The 14,196-nt window shown below is 41.1% G+C and overlaps 1 protein-coding gene across 1 annotated transcript in view; it reads left to right on the top strand.

The window, feature by feature from the left end:
• The window catches only part of TMEM132B (transmembrane protein 132B), a 690,505-nt gene that overhangs the window by 341,950 nt on the left and 334,359 nt on the right, over positions 1-14,196 (top strand). Inside the window, exon 3 of the mRNA XM_075833460.1 lies at positions 2,283-2,429. Coding sequence (XP_075689575.1) covers positions 2,283-2,429 — 147 coding nt within the window. The remainder of the gene's footprint in view (positions 1-2,282; positions 2,430-14,196) is intronic.

Here is a 14,196-nt window from a genome sequence, read left to right as displayed (position 1 = left end):
TAAAGACCTATTTTACTACATATCCAGCACCCCAAACATAATACTTTTCATACATTGACACCCCTTTAGAAACCTACTCATATATGGATTTTATTTTTAAAAAAAAGTCACAAACATGTGCCTAACCTACACCTAGATTTGTTAGGGAACATACCACACAAGCAGAGAGGCAAATAACCAACAATAGAATGTGTGATGCACAGTGATATAAAAGATTGACTAGCCAGGTCACTGCAAAGAAGTAAAGAAATAACAAGAAAACATTGATAATTGTGTATAAGAAAACCAGGTTTCTGGGCGACCAAATAAAACATAATTTATTACTATTTGGGTAAGAATTTCAGAACCCCAAACCCTGGAGATGCAGTGTCAAAAATGCAAGATTGGCAAAGAAAAGTTAAGAAAACTTCTGAACAAGCATGTTAGATACTCTTTCTCCATGTGGGTTGTGGAACCCTACACGTATCCCTGGGCTAACGGCTTCATCAGGGGTATTACGCCTGAGCTGTGACATCACTCTGATCCTAAGCTGTTAGCTGTGACTTCATCATATTTATTATCCCTGTTATGTGACAATACTGCTGTGCTGTGATATCACTGTGTGCATCATTTCCATACTGTGACGCCGTTGTGTGCAATGACCCTTTCTTGACTGCATAGTGATTATTTTCTACTGTATGTACCATTCAGGTCCGTCATTCAGAGTAGTAGGTCGGTTTCACACAGTGGTGTTGTGGTGCATATGCTGTATATACATTTTTTTAAGCCAAAATAAGAATCATGTTAAAAACATTTGACAAAAAAAAGCATGCATTAAATTCCTTAATAGCTCTGTATGGAACTGTCTATAGGTCTAGAACGTCGGTGGTAGATCACTTGGCTCAGACTTTTCTGTTTACCCAAAAAGTCTGACCCCCTGGTCTAGATTTTTGTCCCCAGTCAAATAATACTGATATATGTGCCTTTGTATCACATACATTCATCCTGTTTTACTCACGTACCTCTATCATCCTTGTCTACTTCAAGCCTCTGAAACCTTCACCTCATTTGTGACCCTGTGCATTGCTTCACCTATGCACAATATATCAACAGCGTTGTCTCTAGACTGGGCCTCATAGCAAAATTTTGACTGGGCCTCCCTCCCCTCAGGGCCACACACATACCCCCTTGTAGATAGTGCCCACTTGCAGATTGTGCGATACAGCACTCCTGTATATTCTGACATACAGCCCTCATGAAGATAGTGCCATACATTAGCCTGTATATAGTGCCATACAGCCCCCTGTATATAGTGTCATACAGCCCCTTGTATATAGTGCCATACAGACCCTCTGTAGATAGTGTCACACCCCCCTTGTAGATAGTGCCACACAGCTCCCTGTAGATTGTGCCCCTTCCCCTTGTATACAGTGCCATACAGCCCCCTTGTAGATAGTGCCCCCAACTCCCCCTTGTAGATTGTGCCATACAGCCCAACTGTAGTTAGTACCCCCCACGTTATTCCCTTGTAGATATACAGCCCCCCACCCCTCTTGTAAATAGTGCCCCCCACCACCCCCTTGTAGATACTGCCCTCCACCTTCCCCTTGTAGATAGCACCATACAGCCCCTCACCTTCCCCTTGTAGACAGTGCCTCCCACTCCCCCTTTTAGCCAGTGCCATACAGCCCCACAGAGGAACACCCCCACACCCCCTTGAGTCCCCACACCCCCCTTGTAGATAGTGCCATACAGCCCCCGCCTCCCCCTTGTAGACAGTGCCCCCACCTCCCCCTTTTAGCTACTGACCCCCACCTCCCTCTTGTAGATAGTGCCATAGAGCCACCCACCTCCCCATTGTAGGCAGTGCCCCCTACCTCCCCCTTGTAGACAATGTCATACAGTCCCCCACCTCCCCATTGTAGACAGTGACCACCACCTCCCCCTTGTAGACATTACCCCCACCTCCCTCTTGTAGTAAAACTTTGCAAGGATGGTTTGATATTTATTGGATCATATCTCTAAAATGATATGACTGTTGATTGCCTTTTTGTTCATACTGTACATTCACTTCTGCTGTGCATATTAATTCAGCCAGCTATATATGTCTGTTTTACTCTTTCCGCAGTCTTCCTTTGCATGGTTAGTAATCACATCTTGAGTTGTGAATCAGTCATTAACAATGATCCAGAGAAGGTGTCATCCTGCTGAGGTCTTTGTGCATTGTTAGTTCTTTGATGCATTGCTAGCTGTCATTGGAGATGCGCTGCTAAATCATTTTCCCTATATTCTCTCTTCTGCAGGGTCAAAGCTGCTCTTGGCGCCAAAGTGATTTCTGTGAGAGTGGATGACTCTGAACAGTGGAAAGTTCAAAGACTGATGGAGAATGGAGAAAAACACACAACTGTCACTATAGACTGCTTACGGCAAAGTCCCTATACTCAGAGCAGGTATGTTAATCCAAGGAAAGGTTGAATTCTTAACCTGATTATGTTTAGATGGTTATTTATCATACTTTTCAGTTTTGGGTCAGTAAATGTTTTTGTGAATCAACACAGTGTTAAAACTTATTAAAAAACACTACAAATATTTTTCTCATCTTGCATCACCTTAGTGCAATAGTATTATCACTGTTCTGTAGATAATGTTCTTGCTGTATACAACGTAGATATAAACAATGCTAATAAAATTGTTGTTAACTGAATTATTGTTCAAAGCAGCCTTATTCTGTGTGTTTCTTTACGTATCAGGATTTTTGTTCTTTTCTGATCTTTTGCTTTACTGACCTCATGCTTTTTCTCAAATAACATATCCCGAGATATTTATTTCCTCAGTTCATGTTTATATTTTTCAGCCAGTGTCCAAGTTTAAAGTAAAAAATACAAAGTTAGAGCTCACTTCAGTTTAGTTACACTTTTTTAATAAAGATAACATTTATGTGGTGAAAATAACTTGCTCACAGCTTGTAAGTTGTTAAATTCATGTCCACATGTCTTGCTTTCCGCTTTTCAAGTGTTCTGTCAAAGTTCAGTGTCAAACCGCATGTGACTTATATCGCAGATACACCATGCCATGTGACACGTTTCTCGAGGGAGCTTATGTGCTTACTGTATACTGTGTAGTTACGTAGTACAATATATAAGGGCCTGTTCACATAAGCGTTTGCCTGCGTTAGTGTTCTGCACTATTGTTTCCGTGAAAAAAATGGAAACCTAGCGGAATTGACGTAAACTGATACAAACTAAAAAAATAATAATACCATTAATGATTAAATTGATGGTAGATTAATCTACCATGATGGTAGATTAATGGTATTGCAAATGGAAACGATACTTTCCGTTTGTCTTTCTGTTCATCTGTCGGAACAGATGAACGGAAAGCCCAAACGGAAGGCAAACGCTGCTCAGACCCTAAGCAGTATGCAGTAAGCTCCCTCTAGTGGCCATTGCAGGCAGCCAGCATGTTATCTTTGAAATCTGTCTATGCTAGAGATTTGGATCTCTGTATTAGAAAAAGGGAGCTGTAATTCGACTGGGGACAGCAACCAATGAAGGAATAAATTATCCGAAGGATACTGCGAAATATGCTACCACTGTACAAGTAGATGATAACTGTTAACTATGTATCTGTCCTCATCTGTTCCTCTGCCCTTTAGATTTTGGTGTCGTAGCCTTGTTCTGTATGAGTGAATGTGAGCCTGCTTTATTTTTTTTGCTTTTGCAATCTTTCCTTAATGAGAAAGGTCCAGAACGCAGCCTCTCCGCAGTAGAATTTTGATGTTGAACCTTATATAACACCCTTTGTACCATTAAGTGATTGCTTTGAAATCACATAAGCACTTAAATGCATCCTTGGCAATGTTGCGGTAATGGTTAACCTCCCCATTAAAATGACTGCTTCTGTCAGAGAAAGAATGCTGTTAAAGTCTATGATCTGCATAATTTCTATCTGCCCTCGGAACTTCATATCTAATATGTAAGTGTTAGTAAAACAAGTTATCATGATGTTCATTATACAGAACACTATACCTGGCTCATTTGTGGTTTATAGGATGCCCCAGATAGGCATGTCAGCCTTGAAGGCTGTCAGCAGGATATCTGCCTGTCATTAGAACCTCTGGTGGCATCGGTAGTGAACAATTAAACCACCGCAAGATTTATATAATTTTAAAGTAAAAATGTGCAATTCAAAATGTCAGAAGCAGCCCCTATATGGCTACGTTGAACAGATTGTATAGAAAAATTTGTGTTGAATATAATATATTTTCCATAAAGACAACCTCTCCAGGTGTAGTCCTCTTCCTTAGCTCTAGGTTTACAGTAATAAACAAACCCCTTACAAATGGCTACATACGAAAAGTTGAAGCTGTCAGCAATTGGAATTAAACTGATCATTTCTCATTAATGTCAGATACTTTGTTGCCTACTTTGTATGTAAGTACCTGCAGATCACACTACTAAGTCTATAATCAATGCACTAATATTTCAGATCTGAAGTGTCTCCAAAAAAGAAAGTCCTTAAAGTTATGGATACGTAAAAGTAACCCTCTAAATCACAAGGGGATCTGTTTATGAGTAGTAGTGCAAAAAAAAAAAAAGGAGGTCTTTTTTTCAGCAGGAATATGTCTAGTGAAGGTTAGAAAGCAGTGACATCATAACTGGGGGGGGGGGGGCACTATTATAATATGGCACTTTTTGTATTATTTAAGCTTTACAGTGCTTTTGACAGGTTCTTTAGTTGAGATCCATGCACAAATGCATCATCCCTCCCACACACTGACCTGAAGATTATGCACTCTCATTGTATTCTGCAGACTGTCTCATGTAGACAGTAAATGCATTCTATGAATTCTTTGAAAAGGGGCACTCCGCTCTCGACCATTTTGCTCAGTCTGTTCACCAAGTACTTAGGATGTTAACAATAGAAATGTTTTTTCGTTTTGGGAAGAAATATACTGCAGTTTATTGTAAAATTCAACATCTTACTCATAACAATTTATTTTAACAAAGACACATATTTGTAGGAATCTTTTACTCTCTGTCAGTATTCTGGGACATCCCTCTTTCAACTGTAGGTTTTACAGTCGGATGAAGTGTAACCCCCAGGAAAGAAAACAAAATCTAATAGTATTATGCTGAACAGATGTTAGCACAGTAACACATATGCAAAGATTCTTAAACATACATTATTGAGGAGAAGAATATGCCAAGGTACACATTATTTCAGAACATTTTCTTTTTAGACATGTGCTCAGCTCGAATTGTTTCCCTGTAGGAATGAAAGACACACAGTGGTGGTAATTCATTGTACTAAATATACACACCTATCTACATGTTTGAATTCATTATAAGAAAAGCTATAGCAGTAAGCAACATACAGTGTCCAAATAAAACCAACACATGCTTTAGAAAAATAGTGTTGAACAATGCTGAAAATCGCCAACAATCTTAGTATACAGTTCTCAAGTAATATCACCAAACTATGCCTAAATAACCGTCATGCCCGTTTTAGGCAATACCATACTACAGTGTTCTTGCAAGATTGCTATACAGTGCACAAACACAAATAGAGATTGTCGGCCTGGCTTCTATGTAAAACAGGATTGTCTTCGTAAGACAGCCTCTTTAACCCCTTAATGACCGTCGATAAGCCTTTTCACGGCGGTCATTAGTGGGCTTTATTCCGATGCAATAGCCTTTTCACGGCGCTGCATCAGAATAAATAAACAGAGCAGGGAGCCGATAAATCTCCCTGCTCTCAGCTAACAGAGGTAACTGAGGGCTGGGGACATCCCTGCTCGAACAATTGAGATCGATATTAGTATCAATCTCACCCGTTTAACCCCTCAGATGTGATGCTCAATAGCAAAAACCGCATCTGAGTGGTTTTAGGGAGAGGGAGGGAGCTCCCTCTCATCCCACCAGCACCCGGCGATAAAATCGCAGCGTGTCTGTGTCTCCGATGGCAGCCGGGGGCCTAATAAAGGCCCCCAGGTCTGCCTGTAGAGAATGCCTGTACGGTCATACCGGAGGCATGGCCTAGCAGATGCCTGTCCATTTTAAATACAAAAGTATTGCAGTGTATTATAAATGCGATCGGAGGATCGCATAGTGAAGTCCCCTAGTGGGACTAGTAAAAAAGTAATAAAAAGTTTCATAAAGTTAATAAAAAAGAATTAGAAAAAAAAAAAAATGAAAAACCCACTTTTTCCCCTTACAAAATGCTTTACTATTAAAAAAGATAATGCCACACACACCCCAAGTAGATAGCTCCATTGGTGCTCCCACTAGGAGTGGAATCCCCAGTCAGAGCGTTGCCGACCCTTTGGCTGGGGATTCCTCTGCTGTTGGAGCCCCTGACGTCACTGTCCCTACACTGTGACATCAGGGGATTCTCCAGGACGGGAATGTGATATCAGGGACAACCCCAGAGCTGGAGTTCCGGGCAGAGCACTAGTAGGCTCTTCCTGGGACTCCAGCTGTGCTCCTGACATCACTGGGACTCCTGCTCTGGGGAAGCCCCTGACATGACTGTCGATGTATGGACAGCGATGTCAGGGAATTCCACAGAGTCCCGGAGCAGAGCCTATATTAGCGCACTGCACGGGACTCCAGCTCTGGGGAAGCCCCAGACATCGCTGTCAATATGAGGACAGCGATGTCAGGGCATTCCCCATAGTCCCGGAGCATAGCCTATACTAGCGCTCTGCACGGGACTCCGGTTCTGGGGAAGCCCCAGACATCGCTGTCCATATGTGGACAGCGATGTCAGGGAATTCCACAGTGTCCCGGAGCATAGCCTGTACTAGCGCTCTGCTCGGGACTCCGCTCTGGGGAAGACCCTGACAACACTGTCCATATATGGACAGCGATGTCAGGGATTTCCACAGAGTGCCGAAGCAGAGCCGATACTAGCGCTCTGCACGGGACTCCGGTTCTGGGGAAGCTCCAGACATCGCTGTCCATATGTGGACAGCGATGTAAGGGAATTCCACAGTCCCGGAGCAGAGCCTGTACTAGCGGCTCTATGTCGCGGGCCGCAGATGACTGCCCCAGGGGCCGCTTTCGGGCCGCGTGCTTGAGACCCCTGCTCTAAAGCCTAGCACCAAAAAGGCCCTCATAAAAATGATATATCTAATCCCATTCCCTTTTCATGTGGATACGCTTTCACTGAAATAGAATATTCATTTCAATTTTGATTTTGACCTAGTTGGAAAGCGCAATAGATGACTTGACACCAGTTTATAGAGGCCAGAGATTTTAATATTCAAGAATGTCACCAACTAGGATCTCTAGGAGATGGTACCATCTGGGAGATTTATAAAACTAGTGCCCATTGCAACCAATCATATAGCTGCTTTCATTTTCCAAGAGGCCTTAAAAAAATGAGTGCTGGAATCTGATTAGTAGATATGGACAACTCTCCACTTTTTTTTTACACTTTTCCATAATACATCCTTCTAAATCCGTTCTTTAAAGAGGTTTTCCACGTTCTGACAACTGATGACCTATCCATAGGTCATCAGTATATGATCGGTGCGTGTCTTACACCCGGAGCCTGCACCAATCCGCCACTCCAGCTGCCTCCGGGCACCAGATGTTTTGAACGGTATGCAGTAGTTAGAGCCGGAAGCAGATGGTTCCGACCACTGCATAGCGGCCGTTCGGCAGAACTGCAGCTCTGGTCACTTGAATAGAACTAGAGCTGCAGTACTGCAGCTCGGCTGCTATTCTTTGACCGGAGCCATCTGCTTCTGGCAATATCGTACGGTACCAGGAGGCAGCCGGAGTGGCGGTTCGGTGCAGGGTCAAGGTGTTGGACACGCACCGATCATATACTGATGACCTATCCTGTGGATAGGTCATCAGTTGTCAGAATGTTGAAAACCCTTTAATGTTATTTGTATATAAATGTATGTAAGCTTACTTAGTGTATTTGCCAGTCTTGATGAGATTTTCTCAAATTTTTTTCAATTTGCATAATTTAATTAATCTGGAATTATTAAAAATGTATCACATAAAGGGAAGACTTGAAGTGCTAATTAACTATAGTTCTGCTTTCTCAATATAATTTAACAGATATGTACAAAACTGTAAAACGTCTGCTAATGGAAGCTCTGTTACTGTTAACGTGTTTAAATGTGTAATTTAGTAAAACATACAGGGGCAGACTTGATAATACTTGATAATACTCTATATTCTATATACTTTTTAATATATGAGTAGACACTTGATAATACTTAGTATTCTATATACTATATTGTTGTTAATATATGGGCGGATACTCTAAATTAAAATACTCTATTCTATATATTCTATTTATTATTTATTCTATATATTAAACTTGATAATATACAGGCAGACAGTTGATAATACTTGATATACGATTTACTATATACTTGATAATATATGAGTAGATACCTGATAACACTCAATATTCTATATGGTTGATAATATACAGGAAGATACTTGATAATACTCAGTATTCTTTATATTTGATAATATATGGCCTGATACTTGCTAATACATGATATTCTATATACTATGGTAGGAATATAAGATTGCGAGTTTTGGGCCATTTCCGCCTCTCTCACCATGTTAAAGAAAAATAGTGGGTAAAGCTTAGCAGAAGGGGCAGGGCCACATGTGGCCTGCTGTATTTACCATAATTTGCGTGAGAAACTAGATTTCATTCAGTGGCGCACGGACAGCTGAAGATTCGAGGCATGCGCTTCTTAATACATTTGTTGCATCTTACTCCAGCTTGTTTCTTATTAACTGGCGTATGAAATAATTTTCCCCCTATATATTTGAAAATATACAGGAAGATACTTAATAAAACATTAAAATGATCATAAATGCTTCCTTTAGCTGTAAGAGCTTTCCAGTAATAATGTGCAGGGAATTTCAAACTCCCATTTGTTTGATTTGTCTTGCCCGTATGTTGTTTTAGGGGAGTCTTTGTCTACATTCACTTTAAAGGGTTGTCCCACCATTAAATATCATCTCCATTGTATAGATAATAATAATTAAAAAAAATAACAATGTTTCCCATTTACATGCTGCTAAAAAATGATCTAGTGAAGTGTTATGACATTGACTTACATAGTACGGCGCCACCTCGGTGGTCAAAGTGTATAACAATGTGCATGTCCACCTGATGAGCTGAGTGCTTGTGGATACGCATGCTCAATCACTCTATCCACAGTCCCATCTCTGTTCACTGCAGAGCAGTCAATAGAAATACTAAAGCTTTCTTCCCTGCTTGTCAGGTAAGGAGCAGAACCCCTGCAGTAGCATGGCAGTATAGCTGAGAAGCCTCTTCCTTCTCTGTTTGTTAGGATTATAAAACTCTGCATCCTGATAGCAAATATGAATCCTGCACATGCCCACTCAGTCTTTATTGTTTTATTTCATTATATTTTCATTGCTTTCTAAGGTAGTGCATTCTGTGGATGTCACACAGTATATACCTTCACTACTCTGGTTCCCATGTTACCTATTTCAGGAAAAGTAAGAAGGTGCTATGTCTTCAGCTACCAGAAGGGGAAAGGAGACTGATTTTTCTCAGAGCCCTTACCCCAGCAGCACAGATTAGCAGCAGCACCAAGATGGAGCACATGAAAATGAGGAAAAGGGTATTTTTAAATGCTAGAAACACTGCAAATTACTTTAAGGCCCTGTTCACACTGAGTTATTTTGCAGACAGAAAAATCTGCCTCAAAATTCCTTCAGTAATTTTGTGTCAGCTTTTCACCTGCCTGCACTTTCTTGCAGTGACTTTTACAGCTTTTTTTGTGGAAATTTTTCGGCTGCGGCCATTGAGCGCCACGGGAAAAAAATGCCACGAAAAACACTTTCTCTGCCTCCCATTAATTTCAATAGGAGGTCAGAGATGGAACCGTGGGAAGAAAGAGCATGTCGCCTCCGTCTCCCATTGAAATCAATGGGAGGCGGCTTGTGAGGCTGATTTGGACACGGTTTCCACGTCAAAATCAGCGCCAAAAAACTCAGAGTGAACTGACCCTTAAACAGCTATTAACAGCATTCCAGGACTTTTGGTATTAAAATTATTCATGGGATAACCCCTTTAATCCCTTGCTTGACCATTGACTAACAAACCGCTTACAGTCAGCAGTAGAATCTGCAGTAACTGCACAATACATTTTTATTTCTCTCAGCTCTGCAAGTTATTATCAGAATGCTACAACATCAGAGGTGGAGCTTCATGTTAATGTATTGTCCCATTAGGATAGAAGCATTGCGTTACATAGTATTTTTTATTCATTTGAATGACCGCCATGTAATACAACATTATAACCATTACAGGGCATATGAGTGACTGCATCCAGCTTTTATTAAAGTCCTCTGTTCTGTCACCACTGACTGGACAGCCTCTGAGTATGCAGGGACACAATCTATTCACATGGGGGATGGTAATGCTCCAAAATTGTTATTACAAGTATTTACTAAAACAAACATATCAGAAGAGCTTTCAAGGTTCTCATGTTCACACAGAAACCACGCCAAAAAACTCGTCAAAAATGGCCCCAAAATGCCTCCCATTGATTTCAATGGAAGGCGGAGGCGTCTTTTTCCCGCTAGCGGTAAAACCGCCTCACGGGAAAAAGAAGCGACATGCCCTATCTTCGGGCGTTTACGCCTCTGACCTCCCATTGACTTCAATGGGATTCAGAGAAAGCGTATTTCTTGGCGTTTTATGCCCGCGGCGCTCAGTGGCCGTGGGTGAAAAATGCAGCGAAAATCGGCGCGCAGGGAGAGGAAAATCTGCAAAATTCCGCCTGCAAAAAAACTCTGTGTGAACATAGCCTAACTCCTTCCCTCTTTGGCCACATTTGACCTTCCTGACAGAGCCTCCTTTTTCAAATCTGACATGTTTCACTTTATGTGGTAATAACGTCGGAATGCTTTTACCTACCCAAGCGATTCTGAGACCGTTTTCTTGTGACACATTGGACTTTATGTTACTGGCAAAATTTGCTCGATACGTTCAGTATTTAATTGTGAAAAACACCAAAATTTTGCGAAAAATTGCAAACATTTGTATTTTTATCAATGTAAATGTATCTGCTTGTAAGACAGGCAGTTATACCACACAAAATAGTCGCTAATTAACAAACTCCATATGTCTACTTTAGATTGGCATCGTTTTTTTAACATAATTTTATTTTTCTAGGACGTTACAAGGCTTAGATCTTTAGTTGCATTTCTTCAAAAGCCTATTTTTACATGGGCCAGTTTAGTTGTGAAGTGCCTTTGAGGGCCTTATATACTAGAAACCCCCAGTAAGTCACCCCATTTTAAGAACTTCACCCCTCAAAGTATTCAAAACAGCATTTAGAAAGTTCCTTAACCCTTTAGACGTTTCACAGGAATTAAAGCAAAGTGGGAGTGAAATTTACAAATTTCATATTTTTTTGCAGAAATTAATTTTTAAAGGAAATAAAGAACCCACCATTTGTAAAGCAATTTCTCCAGAGTACGGTAATACCATAAACTGCTGTTTGGGCACACAGTAGGGCTCAGAAGGGAAGGAGCGGCATTTGGCTTTTGGAGTGCAGATTTTGCTGGATTGGTTTCTGGGCACCTGTGGGACCAATACAGTGGAAACCCCCCCCCCCCCAGAAGTGACCACATTTTGGAAACTACACCCCTCAATGCATTCACCTAGGGGTGTAGTGAGCATGTTAACCCTGCAGGTGTTTTGCAGAAATTAGTGTGCACTCGATGTTGCAGAGTGAAAATGGGATATTTTTTTCCATAAATATACCAATATGTGATGCCCAGCTTGTGCCACCATAACAAGACAGCTCTCTAATTATTATACTATGTTTCCCGGTTTTAAAATCACCCCACATGTGACCCTAATATTTTGCCTGGACATTTGACTCAGGAGACATTTGACTCAGGAGTACCATGTAAAATTGAGGCCTAATTTGGCGATTTACAAAGTATTGGTTCACAATTGCAGAGCTCTGATGTGAAATAATAAAATAAACCCCTGAGAAGTGACCCCATTTTGGAAACTACACCCCTCAAGGCATTTATTAAGGGGTGTAGTGAGCATTTTCACCCCACAGGTCTTTTCCATAAATGAATGCACTGCGGATGGGGCAAATTAAAAATTTACACTACCGTTCAAAAGTTTAGGGTCACTTAGAAATTTCCTTATTTTTGCAAGAAAAGCACAGTTTTTTTCAATGAAGATAACATTAAATTAATCAGAAATTCACCCTATACATTGTTAATGTGCTAAATGACTATTCTAGCTGCAAATGTCTGGTTTTTAATGCAATATCTACATAGGTGTATAGAGGCCCATTTCCAGCAACCATCACTCCAGTGTTCTAATGGTACATTGTGTTTGCTAACTGTGTTAGAAGGCTAATGGATGATTAGAAAACACTTGAAAACCCTTGTGCAATTATGTTAGCACTGCTGTAAACAGTTTTGCTGTTTAGAGGAGCTATAAAACTGACCTTCCTTTGAGCTAGTTGAGAATCTGGAGCATTACATTTGTGGGTTCGATTAAACTCTCAAAATGGCTAGAAAAAGAGAGCTTTCATGTGAAACTCTACAGTCTATTCTTGTTCTTAGAAATGAAGGCTATTCCATGCGAGAAATTGCCAAGAAACTGAAAATTTCCTACAACAGTGTGTACTACTCCCTTCAGAAGACAGGACAAACAGGCTCTAACCAGAGTAGAAAGAGAAGTGGGAGGCCCCGCTGCACAACTGAGCAACAAGACAAGTACATTAGAGTCTCTAGTTTGAGAAATAGACGCCTCACAGGTCCTCAACTGGCAGCTTCATTAAATAGTACCCGCAAAACGCCAGTGTCAACGTCTACAGTGAAGAGGCGACTCCGGGATGCTGGCCTTCAGGGCAGAGTGGCAAAGAAAAAGCCATATCTGAGAATGGCTAATAAAAGGAAAAGATTAATATGGGCAAAAGCACACAGACATTGGACAGAGGAAGATTGGAAAAAAGTGTTATGGACAGACGAATCGAAGTTTGAAGTGTTTGGATCACACAGAAGGACATTTGTGAGACGCAGAACAACTGAAAAGATGCTGGAAGAGTGCCTGACGCCTTCTGTCAAGCATGGTGGAGGTAATGTGATGGTCTGGGGTTGCTTTGGTGCTGGTAAAGTGGGAGATTTGTACAAGGTAAAAGGGATTTTGAATAAGGAAGGCTATCACTCCATTTTGCAACTCCATGCCATACCCTGTGGACAGCGCTTGATTGGAGCCAATTTCATAATACAACAGGACAATGACCCAAAGCACACCTCCAAATTATGTATGCAAGAACTATTTAGGTAAGAAGCAGGCAGCTGGTATTCTATCTGTAATGGAGTGGCCAGCGCAGTCACCAGATCTCAACCCCATAGAGCTGTTGTGGGAGCAGCTTGACCGTATGGTATGCAAGAAGTACCCATCAAGCCAATCCAACTTGTGGGAGGGGCTTCTGGAAGCATGGGGTGAAATTTCTCCCGATTACCTCAGCAAATTAACAGCTAGAATGCCAAAGGTCTGCAATGCTGTAATTGCTGCAAATGGAGCATTCTTTGACGAAAGCAAAGTTTGAAGGAGAAAATTATTATTTCAAATAAAAATCATTATTTCTAACCTTCTCAATGTCTTGACTATATTTTCTAGTCATTTTGCAACTCATTTGATAAATATAAGTGTGAGTTTTCATGGAAAACACAAAATTGTCTGGGTGACCCCCAAACTTTTGAACGGTAGTGTATATTTTTCTCTAGATATACCATTTCAGTGGCAAATAGGTCATGCCCAGCTTGTGCCACTGGAGATACACACCCCAAAAATTGCTAAAAGGGTTCTCCCGGGTATGGCGATGCCATATATGTTGAAGGAAACTGCTGTGTGGGCACGCTGTAGAGTTCAGAGGTTAGGGAGCGCCGTTTGGCTTTTGGAGGGCGGATTTTGCTTGGTAGTAGATTTGTTTGAATATTGCTGGTGTTTCAGTTTATAATGTGGGGGTACATGTAAGCTGGGCAGAGTACATCAGGGGCATAGTCAGGTGGTATAATAATGGGGTAAAAAAACAATAAAATAATCCATATATGTGTGTTACGCTGTGAAGCAATCATTTCTGATCAGGCCAGTGTCGCACTGATAAATGGTTCTTTCTTATACCCCGTTTGGTCCACACTCTGCTCCTTTTCAGTT

The sequence above is a fragment of the Rhinoderma darwinii genome, chromosome 1 (assembly GCF_050947455.1).
Source record: "Rhinoderma darwinii isolate aRhiDar2 chromosome 1, aRhiDar2.hap1, whole genome shotgun sequence".
Classification (NCBI taxonomy): Eukaryota; Metazoa; Chordata; class Amphibia; order Anura; family Rhinodermatidae; genus Rhinoderma; species Rhinoderma darwinii.
This window is presented reverse-complemented; position numbering and strand designations above follow the sequence as displayed.